General features: G+C 40.5%; 3 protein-coding genes across 3 annotated transcripts; all 3 read right to left on the bottom strand.

Moving 5' to 3' along the window:
* Positions 1-414: 414 nt before the first annotated feature.
* LOC308662795 (olfactory receptor 1B1-like) lies at positions 415-1,417 on the bottom strand (the record flags this gene model as incomplete). The annotated part of the gene is made up of 1 exon (XM_081318939.1): positions 415-1,417. The coding sequence occupies exon 1, from the start codon at positions 1,354-1,356 to the stop codon at positions 415-417; it is 942 nt and encodes a 313-aa protein (XP_081175065.1). The 5' UTR covers positions 1,357-1,417.
* Positions 1,418-9,260: 7,843 nt separating this feature from the next.
* Positions 9,261-10,199, bottom strand: LOC308662794 (olfactory receptor 1B1-like; the record flags this gene model as incomplete). The annotated part of the gene is made up of 1 exon (XM_081318938.1): positions 9,261-10,199. The coding sequence occupies one exon, from the start codon at positions 10,197-10,199 to the stop codon at positions 9,261-9,263; it is 939 nt and encodes a 312-aa protein (XP_081175064.1).
* A 5,136-nt stretch (positions 10,200-15,335) lies between these two features.
* On the bottom strand, positions 15,336-16,283 carry LOC308663208 (olfactory receptor 1F1-like; the record flags this gene model as incomplete). The annotated part of the gene is made up of 1 exon (XM_081319457.1): positions 15,336-16,283. One exon carries the CDS (start codon positions 16,281-16,283, stop codon positions 15,336-15,338), a length of 948 nt encoding a protein of 315 aa, XP_081175583.1.
* Between the last annotated feature and the right edge of the window lie 2,203 nt (positions 16,284-18,486).

The raw sequence follows: 18,486 nt of genomic DNA, 5'->3' as shown, positions 1-18,486 counted from the left end.
TCATCTTCTGCCAAAGGAGTAAATTCATGATGTTCTTGAAACAGCCAACCCTCAAAATAATTAACTGAGGCCCGTTGTGAAATTCAGAAAGGGCTAGCTCCTTCCAAATATTAAACAATCAGTTGTCATTTGATTGTTTCATTGTTTCAAATATTTATATTTCAGGTGAGCATCCATTCATGAGTGAAGCCTGGGGCAAGTGACCCTATTAACCCATTTAAAACGGTCCAGTATTAAGCTCACATTTTATGATTCCTCAACTATGTTGTGGTTGCCAAGAGAGGCCAGGTATGAAATCTGAGACTATTAGTATGTGAAGAATATGTTCCATCAGCATGGGCAGCTCTCCCCCTATTCTCACTTCAAACCAGCTGGATGGCAGCTCTATGGCAGAGCCAAGATTTCACTAAGATTTCAGTTTGGAGGAAACAAGGATCCCTTTCCCAAGAGATTTCTCACAGCCCCTTTCACTTCTTTATTCCTGAAACTGTAGATATAAGGGTTGGACATTGGAGTGATGACAGTGTACACCAGAGCAAAAACTAACCCTTGCTGTGAAGAATACTTTGAGGTGGGTGAGAAATAGACAGCAATGATGGCCCCATAAAAAAGAACCACCAAAGTGAGATGAGACCCACAGGTAGAAAAAGCTTTGCGCTTCCCCGAAGAAGTGAATTTCATTATAGTTGCCACTATGTGAATGTAGGTGAGGATGATGAAAACTAAAGGCCCAAAGGTGATGATTCCACCTTCAAAGAAGATGACTGCCTCATTGACACTGGTGTCTGAGCAGGACAGCTGCAGCAAGGCCTGATGATCACAAAAGTAATGGGCCAAGTAATTTCTCCCTCGATAACTGAGACGCAGGAGCAGGCCGGCATGCAGCATGGAGTGTAAGGTAGAAACAATACAACATCCAGCCACTAAATGCCCACAAACCTTCTGGTTCATCACTGAGGCATAGTGGAGAGGATTACAAATGGCTACATAGCGATCCAGGGCCATGACACTCACGAGAAGGAGATCAGTGGCACCAAATACATACAGGAAGAAGAACTGAGCCAGGCAGGAATAGAAGGGGATGGTCCTGGAACCAGTTATCATGCAAACCATCATCTGTGGCACTGTGATTGAGATGAAGCCAACATCAATGACTGAAAGGCAACGGAGCAGGAAATACATGGGGGTCTGGAGTCGTGCATCCAAGGTGATGAGAACAAACATTATAACATTGCCCAGAAGTCCAGCACTGTACATGAACAATAAGAGGAGGAAGAAGAGGAACCGGTCTCTAGGCTCAGAAGAAAAGTCCAGAAGAACAAAATATTCAATATCTGTCCCGTTCTCACAATCCATGAGACCTGCATGGAAAGTCAGTTAAAATTAGAAAGTAATATCAATTTTTCACAAGCAAAAAGCTCGTTGAATGATTGAAAGACTGTCCGCTATAGAGTGTCAAATTTCAATTCAGATATTTCAGCATTTAATGTTTTACACATTTTGTTGGGATTTAACAAAATCTGCAGCCCCGAGTTATCAATATTTGTTTTTCAACGTTTGCAAAGACAGTTGGTCTTTTTTTTCAACAAATGTCCTTGGAGGACGACCTTCAATGGTGTGATAATTTTTTTTTAGTCTTATTGGTTTTTTTATTATATAAATTTCTAGAGCCTTTTCCTGTCTTTTTACTCTGGTGTCATTTCACTTTGTAAATCTATGTATTATTTTTAAATGTTAGCTTAGTTTCTTGTAATGTTTATTAAGACAGTGAGTCATCCAGCCTTTCCTTCATATTCCCACTCTTTATTATAACCAGGAATACATTTATTAACGTGGGAAGTTAGCCCCCCAGAGAAGGAAATATTAAAAGGCTGAAAAATATATTTCCTCAAAGGATCTTAAAGAGGCAGAAAAGCATGCCCAGTTTTTTTTTCATAGCCCCAAGTCTCCCTCCCCCAAGCAGAAACCAGCTCTGTAGAAATGCAGATGTAAATAATCCAGGAAGGTTGGAGGCCCCCAGCTAGAAGATTAAGAAGACAAAGACACCTAAAATCTACATACCCCACCCAAACTCTAAAACAGGACATAATAGGATTAACCACAGATGCCAAAGGGACACAGGTCAAAATACATGACACAGGAAATACAAAGCCTCAAAAAGGAACAGGAAACAACCTCAAGAGCCCCAGAGGGTATAAAAACCCACTCCCTACATGTGCTCGCTCTCTTTTCTTCCAGAGCCATCTTTCTGTCTGGCTCTCCTCTTCAATAAGCTGCAACCATCTTTCTAAAGCAGTTGCCCTGTTGTTTATTCCTGGCTTGGACTGAACCACGATGAAGACTTATCCTTCAACATTAATAAAAGACAAATTGCAATGCTCTCTTTTTGTCTACGTGTGTCTGTATATTCTGTGCTCGTTTCTTTCTAGTTTATCTGTTCTCTCTCTGATTTTTTTTTCCAGCAGCCAGAGTTGCTAGATTTTTCTCCTCATGGACCAAATGTGCTAGTACTATTTTGGTATAGTCGTTCTGAAGATCTGACACACGTGAAGGACAATAAGGTAGAATTTAGTTTTTTGTTCCAAAGGGTAAAAACCAGCCAGATACACAGGTTGGCTAGAGAAAGACTGAACTGTGGATTGGGAGAAGCATAGGAAAGAAGACTGGGGTGGGGTGGGGATAGGAAGCTGATGCTGCTCCCACTTGTTTTATGAGAGAAGAGTTGGCCTATTGGTCAACATTCCTCTAGCTGAGCTAGAGCAGCGGTGGCAGCATAGAAATAAATAAATGTAGAAATAACATCAAATAATCAGGTTCTTCTGACAACACCTGAGTTATCTTTCATTCCTCAACTGAAGGATATTTTCTAGTGAGAGGGGTGACAAAGAAACAAAAGAGTCACTGCTTCTCTGCTTCCCAGCTGATAGACAGAGGGCTCTACTGGATGTTAGCCATCCTTCTCTCCTTTCAGCTGGAAATAATATTGAACACAGTATTTGAGTAATGGGGAACATGAAAACGTTGGTATTATTGGATGATGCTTCATTGCACAGAAACTCGTCATTTCTTTCTTTCTCTTCCATTCTTCCAGTTTTTAAGCAGCATAGATTTCTGTTGCAAACCAAGATGATGAACAGAAATAACAAAATGTTCATCTCAATATAACTAGACATTCTGGTTTATTCATCTCAGTATAACAAGACATTACTTGTGTGGCAACATCAAGCACAAAATGTGTTTGCAGAGATCTGAACTCATATGCACTACATTTCAGAAGATAGTTTTTTTCTGATCAATAATCTATTTTATCACACCATCATTTGAAACATATGTGTTATCATCCTTTGCTTTCTCAAATCTGAGGGTAATCTGTTTCTGGGGTGGTGGGGAGAGGTAAAGACAGAATATTGCATTTTCCGAACCCAGAACAATCACAGCATATACTTTTTAAGAGAAAAGCATAATTTCTCCGGCAAAAGAAACAGGTATTTCATGCTCATGCAGATTTTTTGCATGACAAACGCTCAATCTGGATGGGGAAAGAAAAACAGAATAATAGAATAACAGAGTTGGAAAGGATCTTGGAGGTCTCCTAGTCCAATCTCCTGCTCAAGCAGGAGACCCTATACCATTTCAGACAGATGGCTGTCCAAACTCTTCTTGAAAGCCTCCAGTGTTGGACCACCCACAACTTCTGGAGGCAGGTTGTTCCACTGATTAAGGAAATTCCACTTTCGTTCAAGGAGAGATCCAATTTAGAACTAAGGCAGAATTTCCTGACGGAACAATTAATCAGTAGAGCAATCTGCCTCCGGAAGTTGTGAATGCTCCAGCGCTGGAGGTTTTCAAGAAGAGACTGAACCCACCCATGCTGGGAGGAATGTAATTCTCAAGAATGCAACAATGGATGGTGAAGTTTATGGAGATGGCAAATGCCATTATAGAATATGTAATGCCATTATAGAATATGCATTTTCTTACATTCATACCCTTCTCCCCTAAAAGGACTCATTCTCACTCATTATGAAATAACTACTGAGATTACTGTACAGAGTTCACTCTGTACATGGTCAGTATAGTCTCCGTACTTCTATGTATATTGCTCCCCACTGCCCACTCTCCCATCCTGACCCTGACAAAGAACTAGGTTTGATAATTTTGCTCTAGGAAGTGTTGTCCTATGTTTATTTCTGCTCTCAAGAGAAAATGCTAGAAAAAGTCAAGGAGAGGGGCTGAATGAGAAGAGGAAGAATGACGGGATTGCTATTATTCCGTGTTCATCACATTTACAGTATATCCCATATTTTCCCAAGAAGCTCAAAGTAGTATACGCTAAATAATTCTTGTTTTCTTGTTCTTATTTGAGTGGCATAAACCCTGTGAGATGTTTACACTAAAAGTTAGTACCTCAGAATGTCATGAATATGAGAACCTGCAATCTCTTGGTTCACATCTAATATTCACTCCGTTATGCTTCCCAGAAAGAAGATGAATCTACTGAAAAACAGTGAACGAGAATAGGACAATAGAGGACTAGGGATGGGTGAAGAAAAGGGTTCAAGAAAGGTGTCTAAAAGATGGAGAAATTAAGACAATCAGGAGATGCTCCCAGTCATTACTGGAAGTCTGAGTCTGTTCAGAAAAGCAATATTCTAAGCCAACCATACTCTTAATTTGAAGCTCTCAGTATCTATTGAAATACGACTTCCACGTTGCCTGCTCATTGCTAATTCAAATGTTGCGAGATGTAATGGAACATAAACAGCTAGATTTGGGAAGGGTCTGAGATGTAAAATAAGCCATCTACTTGTTCTGGATTTTGTCATCTCCAGTTGTTTGGAATGGCAAAATAATGAAAATTACAGCTCAACGTCTCTAAAAGGCACCAGGATGAGAAAACCTGTGCCTGTTCTGCTGAGCAGCACAGATGTCAGTACTCAGTGCCCAATCTCACATAGTTGTCATGGGATTTCATGCCTTGCTTTGCTCTGGGTAAACAATTCAATTGCTTCCTCAGCCCATTTATTTCAGAGTTGCCTCTATCTACTAGAAACTGTGGCAGATTCTGTATCAGAGTGAAATGACAACAGTTAAAGCAACACTACAAAGGTGTGTTGTCAATAAATCAGTCTCTTACTTACCTGTATCAACAGATTACTCTTGATCTGGCACCAAACTGATTTTTTGGCAATGAACCAGACTTCCAGCCCAACTGAACATTAAAGATAGTCAACCAGTTTTGTTTCAAAGTCTGTAGCTTCCAACGAGAAGCCAGTAGGATCTCATTTAAGGATCAGCTACAGAAGCCACCAGGGACATTTCATATGCAGCTAAGCAAGGCAGCAGAAATTCATATCCGGTGAGCGGCGGCCATCTGGAGACCACAGAGAATGGTTTGTTATTAAAAACAAGAGTTAAAATGTAGAAAAGCAAGTGCCATCCTCTAGCACAAGTAGCATGCACTCCAGAAATTGGAGGAAGCAGGGTGGAGGAAGGAGGGTGAGCTTTGAGAGAAAAACTCTCCGGGGAGAAATAAGAAAGTGTTTGGAGGCCAAAGAAAGACACAGCAATACAGAGGTTTCCATGAAGATTGGCAAGTTTATTAAAACAAATTCTAAAGAAGTTAAGCACCTTTTTTCAGTTCTGACAGGCTCTTTTAACTAGAGCTAACTATGATACCTCAGAACTCTGGAGTTGCTGCCAAAACTTGAGTTCTTCACCTAGAAGACTAATATGTTTCTAGGACAGATCCATATGGTGCCTTAGCAGAGAAAACGGGATAAAGAAACATTATTGGAAACAATTTTAACATGTATTAAGATGGATGTAATTCTCTTAATGGTGGGTTGGCATTTTGAAGAATACGAATATAGCAGAACTTTGAGAATGAGATCGGGGAATCCTTAAATTTGATAGAGATGATAGAGAGATAGATGATAGAGAAGAGAAGAGGAGAGGAGAGGAGAGGAGAGGAGAGGAGAGGAGAGGAGAGGAGAGGAGAGGAGAGGAGAGGAGAGGAGATAGAGAGAGAGAAATGGCATTTACGTCTGTTACAGTTTAAGGGACTGTGTGGCTTTTGAAACATTTTTCCTGGTGAAGAAATGTAGGAAAATCATTGAAATCAGTGACTAGGATTTGAGAAAATAAGCACAACTCAGCAATTTAGCAAGTATTTTTGAATATAAGCTAATAATAATAATAATAATAATAATAATAATAATAATAATAATAATAATAATAATAATAATAATAATAATAATAATAATATAAAGTTGGAAGGCACCTTGGAGGTCATCTAGTCCAACCCCCTGCTCAGGCAGGAAACCCTATACCATTTCGGGCAAATGGCTGTCCAGTCTCTTCTTAAAAACCTCCAGTGTTGGAGCATTCACCACCTCTAGAGGCAGGTGGTTCCACTGGTTAATTGTTCTAACTGTCAGGAAGTTTCTCCTTAGTTCTAGGTTGCTTCTCTCCTTGACTAGTTTCCATCCGTTGCTTCTTGTCCTGCTTTCAGGTGCTTTGGAGAATAGCTTGACTCCCTCTTCTTTGTGGTAGCCCCTGAGATATTGGAACACTGCTATCATGTCACCCCTCACCCTTCTCTTCATTAAACTACACATACCCAATTCCAGCAACCGTTCCCTATATGTTTTAGCCTCCAGCCCCCTAATCATCTTGGTTGCTCTTCTCTATACCCTTTCTAGAGTCTCGACATCTTTTTTACATTGTGGTGACCAAAACTGGATGCAGTATTCCAGGTGTGGCCTTACCAAAGCATTGTAAAGTGGTATTAGTACTTCACTTGATCTTGATTCTATCCCTCTGTTAATGCAGCCTAGCACTGTGTTGGCTTTTTTGGCAGCTGCAGCACACTGCTAGCTCATATTGAAGTGATTGTCTACTAAGACTCCGAGATTGCCATTGAAGGGTTTAAAAGAACTTAATATATTTGTAACTTAGGTAGTGTTTACATTGGCTGGAATGTGCTCTCCGTTTCTGCATTTTTCTCTTTTTTATATATTTTTATGTATATTTTTTCATTTTGCAAAATCTAGGTCAAAAACACAGGACTCCCAGGATGTCAAGGATTGCACATTATTTTATCCACGTGGGGCAAAACCTCCAAAGTTGCTTCTGCCAACTAAAACCATCATGTATAAGTAGGTGTGGTCAAAGTGATTGAAGCAATTAAAATGAAATAGCTACCAAAAAAAAAAACAAACACTGACACAAACAGATGGACAAGTGCACAAATTTAATCAAGGATATTCTTTATTGAATATTTACATGATTAGGAGAAGCTCAATGCAAGGTATTAAATTCAAGACTATTTCCATGTGAAATATTTTATTGATTCATTGATTCATTCATTTAAATTAGTTATAGTTGCCCCCTTTAATAGAGCTGGCTTACGAAATACAAAGACAATAAAAATAGTTTAAAAACATACCACAGCACAGAGAGCCTGGGTGAAGCCACCATAACAATAACATGCCAGGGTCTCACAAACATATTAACCCCAAGACAGAGTTACCTCTCTACCCTGGAAACTGCAGGAGAGAGGGTGCTGTTCATATGTCAGTGGGATGCAGTTACAGAAGCAAGGGCTGTTGACAGAGAGGGCTACTTCCTTGGTTTCTTAAGAGGACAATGTTTAATAGAGAGGACCTCGAACGTACCCATTCTGCTGGAATGCATCAGGTGAGCAAACATAGTCTCTCAGATATGCAGGCTCTATGCCAGGGGTCCCCAACCCCCGGTCCATGGACCAGTACTGGGCCACAGCATGCCAGCAACTGGTCCGCACAAATAAGCAAAGCCTCATCCGCAGGATGCAGGCAGCACACAAAACCACGCACCCTCCAGTCCGTGGGAAAACCTCTCTCCACAGAACCAGTCCCTAGTGCCCAAAAGGTCGGGGACCTCTGCTCTATGCCATACATGGCTTTATAGATAATCACCAGAGGCTTGCATTGCCCCCAGAAACTGACTGGCAACCAATGCAGTTCATGTAGCAGTAATGACACTTGGTCATACAGGTAGTTCTTGATTAGCGATGACAATTGGGATCAAAATTTCCTCTGTTAAGTGACACGGTCATAACCTTTGATGTCATGTGAAGTGCTATTGCTACTGCTATTGCTAATGAATAGTCAGATAAGTGCTGAATGAATAATCATTAAACAAGGACTACCTGTACTGAGAATTGCCCATTATTTCTCATGCCACACCATTTTGTACCAGTTATAGTTCCTAGATCGTTTTTAAGGGCAGAACCCTCATACCATGCATTGCAAAAATCCAGTTGTGAGCAGACTGGTGCATGAGTAACTGCTGAAGGGCTTCCCAGTTGGGAAGGATAAAACTGACACACAAGATGAACTTGTGCACAGGTCCTTCTACAGTAACCACAGCTGCCCCTGGACTTCAAGCATTATCTATGAGTCTAAAAGGACCCCCATATTGTGCACTAGTCTTAAATGGGAATGTATTATCCCATCCAAGTCCAATGAGGAAACATCGTTGATCTGATGGACCAAACTGCTACAGTCACTCAGTCTTATCCAGATAGAGCCAAAGTCTGTTGCACCATATCCAATTCTACACAACCTCCAGACAAGGGGTCAGTATGTCAAGAGCTTCACCTGTGAAGCCTGGGGTTGAGATTTAAAGCTAGGTATCATGAGGATGCTGATAATACCAAACTCTGTACTGAACAACCTCACTGAGCAGTTTCCTGTTCGGAAACTGGATTGGGGGGAAATGTCAAGCTCTAAGGCACCCTACAAGTGAAGGGCTGTGGAAATGATCTCTCCCTCTCTTCAACACTGACTGAAATCAGCCTCTGAGGAAAGAGGCAAGTTACTATAACCCAGTGCCCCCAGTGATGGGATTCAGCTGGCTCACACCAGTTTGGCAGAACCGGTAGCTAATTTTTTTGTTGCCCAGGCCCTGAATGGACTTCCAGAAGCAGCATCCACACAGAGAACCGGTTGTTCACATATTTGAATCCCACCACTGAGTGCCTCCCATTCCCAACCCTTACAGTATGAAGCCTAGATGTTACCCTATTAATCTCCCCCTCATTAAAAGGGCCCAGTATTAAGGCCACACTTTATGATTCCTCAACTGCACTGTTTGCCAAGAGATGCCCAGCATTAAATCCAATGTCGTTTGTATACCAAGAATATGTTCCATCAACATGGGCTCGCACCTCAAGCCAGCTAGAAGGCAGCTAAATGGTAGAGCCAAGTTCACAGTCAGTTTTGAGAAAATAGGGATCTTCTCAAGAGATTTCTCAGAGCATCTTTCACTTCTTTGTTCCTGAGACTGTAGATATAAGGGTTGGACATTGGGGTGATGACTGTGTACACCAGAGCAAAAACTGAACCTCTCAGAGAGGAATAGCTGGAGGTGGGCAAGAAATAAACAGCAATAATGGCCCCATAAAAGAGGCCCACTATAGTTAAGTGAGACCCACAGGTAGAGAAAGCTTTGCGTCTCCCAGAAGAAGTGAACTTTATTATAGCTACTACAATACGAATGTAGGTGAGGATGATGAAGACAAAAGGTCCAAGGATGATAATGACACCTTCAAAGAAGATGACCGCCTCGTTGACACGGGTGTCTGAGCAGGACAGCTGCAGCAAGGGCTGATGGTCGCAAAAGTAATGGGCCAGGTGATTTTTCCCTCGATAACTGAGACGCAGGAGCAGGCCGGCATGCAGCATGGAGTGTAAGGTAGAAGCGATACAACACCCAGCCACTAAATGCCCACAAACCTTCTGGTTCATCACTGAGGCATAGTGGAGAGGATTACAAATGGCTACATAGCGATCCAGGGCCATGACACTCACCAGAAGGAGATCAGTGACACCAAAAATGTAGAAGAAGAAGAACTGAGCCAGGCAGGAATAGAAGGGGATGGTCCTGTAAGTCGATATGATGTGAACTAGCATTTGGGGCACCGTGACTGTGAGGAAGCCAAGATCAATGACTGAGAGGCTACGTAGTAAGAAGTACATGGGGGTTTGGAGTCGCGCATCTAAGGTGATGAGGAGGATCATCATGGTATTGCCCAGGAATCCAGCACTATACATCAGCAGAAAGAGGAGGAAGAAGAGATATTTGTGTTCAGGCTTGTAGGAAAAGCCCAAAAGAACAAACTCTTCAATGTCTGTTCCGTTCTCACAGTCCATGAGACCTGAAGAAAAAAAAATAACCTCATAAAATTAGAAATTAACATAATCACTAGGAACAGCTCCTCAAACAAATCTCACAAAATAATTTAATTGTCAATTGCAAAATGTCCAAACTGAATTGGGAGATTTCCACATTTAATGTCCAAATGTTTTTATAGTTGTTAGAGAAAGCAGGTTTTTTCTAAAAAAAATACTTCAGATAGGTCCATCTTTATTTGAAACGAGCATGCACTTAGCAAGGAACGTGTGTCTGGGGAAAAAATTCCAAGGATTCATGTAAGTCTGATTTTATTCAATTTACATTTAATGCAATATAATCCAATTCCTCTCCAGTCAGGTGCAGTTTATCCTAATCATATTCAGTTGTTATCTAAAATGCATTTAATCCAGAGTTATTCTCCCTACCCCTACTTTTTAAATCAAAAAAAGAGTAACCGAAGAATACTTAACCCTTTGTATACCTTGTTCATTGCTTGAACATGATGACTTGTGATTTGTGCTGAATAGAAACTTAATAATCTTTGACTCAAACCTGGCTCCTGATATTGTCAAGCAAGGACAATCTTTTTCAATGTTCCAGTCTATCCTACAGCAGTAATATTCTCTAACATCCATGTACTGACTACAGTAGACCAAACCCAGTTTAGCTCCCAAGCCCAGACATGCTCAGCCAACACCATCAAAATAAAGTCAATAAACCTTAAGGGTTCATAATTTCAACAGGTCTGTTTTTCTTTAGGCAGGAAATTGGGGATTACTGGGATTCAACATTTCTTTCATGTAACCTCAGCATCAGAATCTAAAGATGGGCAAATTAGGGGTATTACTCAGTGTAAGAAAGCCACAAGAGTGAATGTATGAATTTATGTTGTTGTGGGGAAAAGAGGAGGAGGAAGAAGTATTATGTATCTTAGCCATTTTGAATTATTTATAAAAAAATAATAAAGGTGGGATAAAAACGAACAAATGGTTGTCTTTCTTATCAATTTCTTGATGTGCTTGTTAACAGATCGGGAACATTCTAAGTTCTTTCATCCTCTCCATGACTGGGATCAGAATCTCTTTGAAGATTTGAGCAGCTTCCTTTCTTGAACATTTTAGCCAAGGAAGTCATTCTTTAGATTCCAGAGGTTACTCAGTGAAAAAGAAGAATGAAATCTGATGTACCTGTTCCACGAAACTCAGTGTATCTATTTTAGTATGTTTCAAAGTTGGCAGAAAGGGCTGGCTCTCAATGGATCTTTACGTGCAGAAAATCCCAGGTTTAATTCATAAACTCTCCAGATAAAGCTGGAAAAGACTCTTGTTTGAATCCTGTAATTAAACTAAACACAGAGCAGTGAGCTAGATGGACTCAGGCCTGGTTGGGCCTGGTTCCTATTTTAAATCTTTTTTTGTGGCAATTGTGGAATTCGTAAAGTTGTGGAACTTGAAAGTTATGAAAATGCTGGTATTGAGTCCAAATACCCAATAACAAGCATCCAAGACAAATGGTAAGGTGTCTTTTTCCTGTGGGATGCTGTTTGCTTGCATTGCATTACAATCACTGCAGAAAATCCTGCAGATGACCCCTTTCCTTTCCCATTCCTCCCTGCCTTGTTTTGCTTTTTCCCCTTGGCTCCCACGTGGACCCATAGATACAAATAATGAGACATCTCAGAAACAGTAGGTTGCTCTCACTTCTTAGGCTTGCAAGTCAGACAATGGTCTGAGGCAGAAGCCAGCCAGTGGAGGGAGGGCAGTCCCATGTGGGATTTTTTTTTTAAGTAGGTTGCATGTGCTTTCCTTGCCTGGGTTGGGATGAGCAGTAGAGAAAGCCTTCTTGCACTCCATTTAATTGTTAATGTTAATTGTTAATGGAATTGAAAAACTGAATCCAGACACCCTTACCTGCTGCAATCACATCCTCTGGTGGGGGACCACTCACAGATCTAAGCTCAAATCTATCTTTTCCAACACCCGGTCCCTTTTCTAACGGATGCCATTTATGCCCCAGGCCCTTCTCCACAAACTAGCCAAAACCCACACAGAGGCACCTTTCCTTGAGATGAAAGTCTAGTGGTGGTGGAGAGAGTATGAGCTTTCACCTGCTGAATTGTTGTCCCTTAAAAGGCAATTGCAAACTGCCCATAGAAAGATGGCATTCCTTTCCAAAAGCTACCTATCGCCCCTCCTTTGAAAGATGGGAAAGGTCCCGCTTAGAAACACTCCTTGAGGTTTTTCCCCATTGCATCCACCCATGGCAAAAACATGCAACATCTTCATTGTTTCATGCTGGGTCCCCATAAAGGTCCTTTTCTCATGGATAGCCAGTTAGACTGCCTTAGGTTCTCCTTGACCATCCCAATACTAAAATAGTGTTTTCCCTGTTATTCCAACAACATCCAAGGGCAGCTTCAAGATATATAAGAACTTGAGGTTTTGTTATTTGGAGGGAAATCAGGGGACTGCAAAGGCAATTGAGGCAGGATAGGGATCAGCCATGAAAAGAGACCATTTCTGGCTAGTACTGTCTTCTGCTGACTACAGGATGGCTGAAGAGCACCATGGTCTCTTTGACTTGTATCACCATATATTCCAAAGTTTTCTTAAAGGCACATTCTTAAAGTTACATCAATGCTTGCTACAAGATTTCAGTGTTTGGTTCTTGCTTCAGGGATGGAGTAGCCATCCAATGTTCCACACATAATCCACACATAATCTTTCAATGCAATATCAAACCACTGTGGATTTGCTATGGATAACAGCAAATAGCAGATGTGTCCTAGTTTTATATTGCATTTCTAGGCATTTATGTGCCTCTTTACCTTCTGTAACATGCTAAATCATAAAAGTCTGACAATCATCTGCTGTCCTGTCTTCTATTATCTGGGCTCTAACAGAGATACTTCAGTGGTCTACAGCAGTGTCTGGGGAAGAGGCTAAGGACACTGTGTATTGTATTGACCTGTCTCTTTTTTGATGTGTGTGTGCTTTTTAGTCATTCTTGATCCTGCAATCCCATGGACAAATCCATACCTTTTTCTTGGCAACATTTTTTTGGAAAATGTTTTGCTATCGTCTTCTTTCTGGAGAGACTGACTGGCAAAAGTCACCCAGCTGACTTCTGTGCCTAAATAGGACCAGAACACACAGTCTCTTGTTTTTTAGCCTGGTTCCTTTAATCACTAACCAAACTAGCCTTCATGTGGGCCACAGATATATCTATATCCCAGGCATAGCCCATAAAAGTCATCATAGCAAATTCTAATCTCTACCTTGTATTTAGCTAATCATCTCACAGAACAAACCTGTCTGTCTCTAGACCAAATATTCCTAACTAGGGGTCCCCAGATATCTTGGAGGTGCTATACACACACACACACACACACACACACACAAACACGAAGTGGTCCATGAGCTTGAAATTTAGTTTTTCAGTCATTAATTGTTGTAAGCATGAATGTACAGTCAAACTCCAATTATGTTAATAAACGTAGTACTCTATGGTATTAAATTGTTATTAATTTAATAAATTAACAATAAATAATAAAACTATTATCTTTTAATATTTTGATAACTATTTAAGAGCAATAGTTTGAGGGTTTCCTTTGTAATACACACACACACACAAACAAACACACACACTTAAATACATTTTTCTGAGAAAAGATACATAGTATTCATCATTCTCTCAAAGAAGTCCATGTTATAAAAAGATTAAAAACTCCTGCCCTAAACATGAGAAAAAAGTCATCTACTGTTTCCCATATGTATGCAAATCAAACAGATTTTTTTTTATCCTTACACAGATCCAGATGCATACCAGCCATGTTTTGGATTAACTGGTAACCCCAAAACAGGTCATGCTTATTCATGGACACAGAAAAAGCAGATGTTCAAACATTATTCCTTCTCATCTTTCATGCTAGGTTATCCTTGTGTTAGAATGATGGCTACCCTGTTTTCCTCATTTTTAGGTTAAAGGGTTCAAACACATGCAACTTCTCTGTTTACTTCCATCAAGCTGGATATGGCTTTAGAGGTAAGACAGCGTTGGTAGCATTATGTGCAAGTCAAAACACTAGAGACTGCAGCAAACCTTAAAGATAGCAATTCTACTCCTGCCTACCTCTATGCAGATGCTCTTAGTTTTTCTCCCGGGTGTGATGATCTTCAATAGTGAATCAAAACACTGGCTAAAATAGAAGAAAGCCAGATGGATCTGACTTGGTTGAAAGTCTCAAGACTCCAGCAATGAGCAGAAAGAAGTGCATTAGAGGTTTTGTACTGAAAGCCCTGGAGATATTTGACAAATAGTCTAAATAGCTCCTGGGAGGCGGGTCTCTAATGCCAAAAGTTTGGAGTCGTGTCCTATAAAACAAGTACAAAGTTTGCATCCCAAATCACAAATGAGTTTCTTTATTTTTGAGGTGTCCTTCTGTATTTTTAGATGATTTTGCTGCAAGAAAAATTAATAAGGCTATGTTGTGACTCAGGGCCAGCCTGTGGGTCCGGCAGCCGGCTCAGATGTCTCGGATGACTCAGATGAGGGGGAGGAGGAGGGTGTGGAAGACGAACTGGCTGATGATGGCTTGGAGGCTTCGCAGAGCCCCCAGCCGGGGCCCTCTTCTCAGCTGCGTGAGCCCGATAGTGCGGAGGATGATGACCCACAGCTGGCCCTGTTCAAGGACGCCCGACGCAGGAGGCAGTCGAGCAGGAACAAACAGAGAAAGGCTGTGGGACTCCTCGGGAGGAGGCACAGGGAGGCCACGCCCTGAACTCTAAATAAAAGGAGTGTTTGGGGAAGGGCTGGTTGCTGAAAGCAACCCTTCCGTTTGAGGATTCAAGTTCCAGTGTTTTTGTTTCTTGTTCTGTTGTTTGAGTAATAAATCTTGGCAGACGCTTTTCAGCCTCAGACGCTCTCCAGTCTCTACTGTTTGAACAGGGGTTTGCCTTATTGCAAGGCCGGTAGCAGGCTGGTTCAGAACAGGCTACTGCTCTGGGAGATTTACACCACAGGCCGCCTAGGTTTTGAAAGGAATGTTGATAATTGTAGAGAATATGTTTGCATACGAGATAATGATGATGGCCCTGGTACCTTCCACCCCCCCCCAAAAAAAAACCAGCAACCATGGAAATGTTGGTCTGTTCTTATTTTTTTAAGAAAGTTCTCATCCTACCGAGAAGTCTCACTATTGCTGACTTTACCTCCTGGTTCCTTAGTGTATAGATGAAGGGATTCAGCATTGGTATCACCACTGCATACAAGAGAGAGATAAAAGTGCCTTTTTGGGCTGAGTAGGCAGAGGGAGGCTGGAAATAAAGGCAACTGATAGTGCTGTAGAACAAGATCACCACAGCCAGATGTGAGCCACAGGTGGAAACTGCTTTGTATTTCCCAGCGGTTGAGGGAATTTTTGTGATTGTGGAGAATATTAGTGCATAGGAGACAATGATGGCAGCTAAAGGCCCCAGCAAATCCACCACCCCTTCCGTCTGTACCAAGAACTTTATATGCCTTGTATCAGAACAGGAGACTTCCAGGAGAGGATAGACATCACAGAAAAGATAGGGGATTTCCACAGAGGTACAGAAAGAAAGGCGTGAAATCAAAAGTGTATAGAGTAAAGACTGGAGACCGGAAACAATCCAGGATCCAGAAACCAAAAATAGGCAGCACCTGTGGCTCATTACAGTGATGTAATGCAAAGGATGACAGACAGCCACGTAGCGGTCATAAGCCATGCAGGCAAGGAGGAAGTTATCTGTGTTACCAGAGGCGAGAAAGAAATATATCTGGGTCAAGCACTCGTTGAAGGTGATGGTCTGAGTCTGAGACATCAGATTTATCAGGATTTTGGGAACAGTAGTGGAAACAAAAATGATGTCAGCCAGGGAGAGGTGGCTCAAGAAGAAGTACATTGGGGACCGAAGGAGATGGTTGTCTAAGCGGATAAGCAAGACAATGAGAAAATTCCCTAGAAGGGTCAACAAATAAACAGACAGAAAAAGCAGGAAGAAAAGTCTCCGATATTCAGGTCTACTGGAGATCATCAAAAGGGTTATTTTTGAGTTGTCTGTTTGGTTCTGGTTAGCCATTCCACAGCTGAAAATGAATGAGAAAGAGATTAATATTTGATTTAACTGAACATTTCTCTTTGATCTCCTGGGGGAGGCTGTAGATGTACTGTACATGATAATTTTATTTCTAATGTGGGTCTCAGCCTGGATGTTTTTTCTTCTTTCCCTTTGGCTTTATTTACGTTTGGGTTGATATGGCAGTATTGCACACTGAAACACACATATACAAACCCACACCTACAGATTTTAAGCTAGTACAATCTTACCTTTTATAGAATATATCTCAATTATCCACACAAGATTCAAAGCATATCTATGAATATAAATTAACCACTAACAACAATTCACTGAATTATAAATTGACAATTTCAGGAAATAAATTAAGCACTCTCTGAGTTTTAGATGTCAGCAACAGTCGAATATTTGGGGGGGGATTTTGATGATGGACCAGACTTTCTGCAAGGCAACCAAGCAGAATTGTTGAAAAGCCTGATCTAAAATCAACACAACTTTATTTGGTGGTATTGTTATATTTATTTTTTCCTTTCCAACCTATCTAATTAGTCCTTTTCAACAAACCCAGTTTAGAGAGATGCTAACCACTTTCTATAAGTTAGTGTAATCAACTAATCTATGTCAAGGAACCATACCATGACAGAGATTCATATCAGCAAACGTCAGCAGAAAAACAGATAAATTCTAATTATTGAGTTTACCTGAATTTACGGGATCTGTAATAGTATCTCTTTTATTTATATCCTGTTTAGAAATAGTATAATGTTTATTGATTTGTTAGTTGGAAAAGCACGAATCTACTACACATATAAGCTTAACATAGTAAATTATATTTATTTTCAATAAAAGAACATTTTTTAACATTTTGTACAATTTTTCATATTCCTTCTGAGCATTGTTACTGTTGTTGCTTTGATTTTAAAAATAGGGATAAACATGCTGCACATGAATAAAATTTTGCCTGATTCCTTATTACATGATATTTAAAAGTACTTTTTCCCAATAATGTAATATTGCATTCTTGTTTGCCCAGTTTAATTATACTGTTTAATGCCATTAATTTCCTAGTTCCAGTTGCTATTATTTCGTTTCTCTAAGGAAATAATGTAATACAATCATTAACTTATGACAACAATTGGGAATGGAATTTCGGTCATACTGTAAGTCATGATGTTCGTACGTCAAGGCACTCACATGACTGATTTTACAGCAGCTGTGAACTAAATCACACAGTCATAAGTCCAAATATATTCTCTTAAAAGGGCATTTTTTTGCTGGAAACTGGCAAAAAAGTCACAAATTGCAGTCACATGACCACGGGACACTGCAATTGTAAATGTGAGCCCATTGTCAAGTGTCCCAAATACCATCATGTGAACCTGGAGGAAGAAATGTTGTGACGTTCTTTTGAAGGCCTGAATGCTGTACAGATTGTAAAGCATCATTTCCAAGGCCACTGTAACTTGGAATGGTCATTAAATGACCACTTGTAAATTGAGGACTATTTTTGTTATATCATTTTAATCACAAAACTGGAATTTTCTGCTGGAATTTTTATCTCTGCAGAAACTCAACAAGGAAAATAAATCTTCCTTCCATTAACTGTGTGCTCCTTTATCTTTCCTTATATCAAAATCAGGATACAGAACAAAATAGATAGTAATAATGCAAGGCATGAGAAAAGTTTAAACTATCTTCCATGCTACAGTAGTGGCCAAAATTGTGGAAATCTTTTGGGAAAAGTGTATTTTTGAGGTTTGATGGCTAATAACACCACTTTTTTTTTGAGTAGTACCATAAAATTATATATCAATGGAAAGATAATTTAATCAAGAATGTAATGCATCAAAGTTTGTTCAATTATCTGTACTGTATTCTATGAAAAGTTATATAGCCAAATAACCAGAAAAAGGAAGCACAACTCGCTTAGGTTGATATCAGGTAGCTTTCCTTCATCTGATTGTAGCCAATGAGTAAGAGTGTTTAGAGAGCCAATCAGGTGTCATCTTGTTTTGGCAATGAGCCAAAGACTGAGTGGCTGTGCATACCGGCATCTCGGGTCAACCAGACTATTCCATCTCTAACGATGGGGGGGGTGAGGTGTTACCCCCCGTTGATAGGGCTTGCTACTTGGGCGTCCTCCTGGATTCGCAGCTCACTTTTGAAGACCATATAGGAGCTGTGACCAGGGGGGCTTTTGCCCAGG

The sequence above is a fragment of the Vipera berus genome (genome assembly GCF_964194415.1).
Source record: "Vipera berus genome assembly, chromosome: 2".
Lineage (NCBI taxonomy): Eukaryota > Metazoa > Chordata > Lepidosauria > Squamata > Viperidae > Vipera > Vipera berus.
The sequence above is the reverse complement of the archived record's forward strand: the minus strand, read 5'-3'. Positions and strand labels throughout refer to the sequence as shown.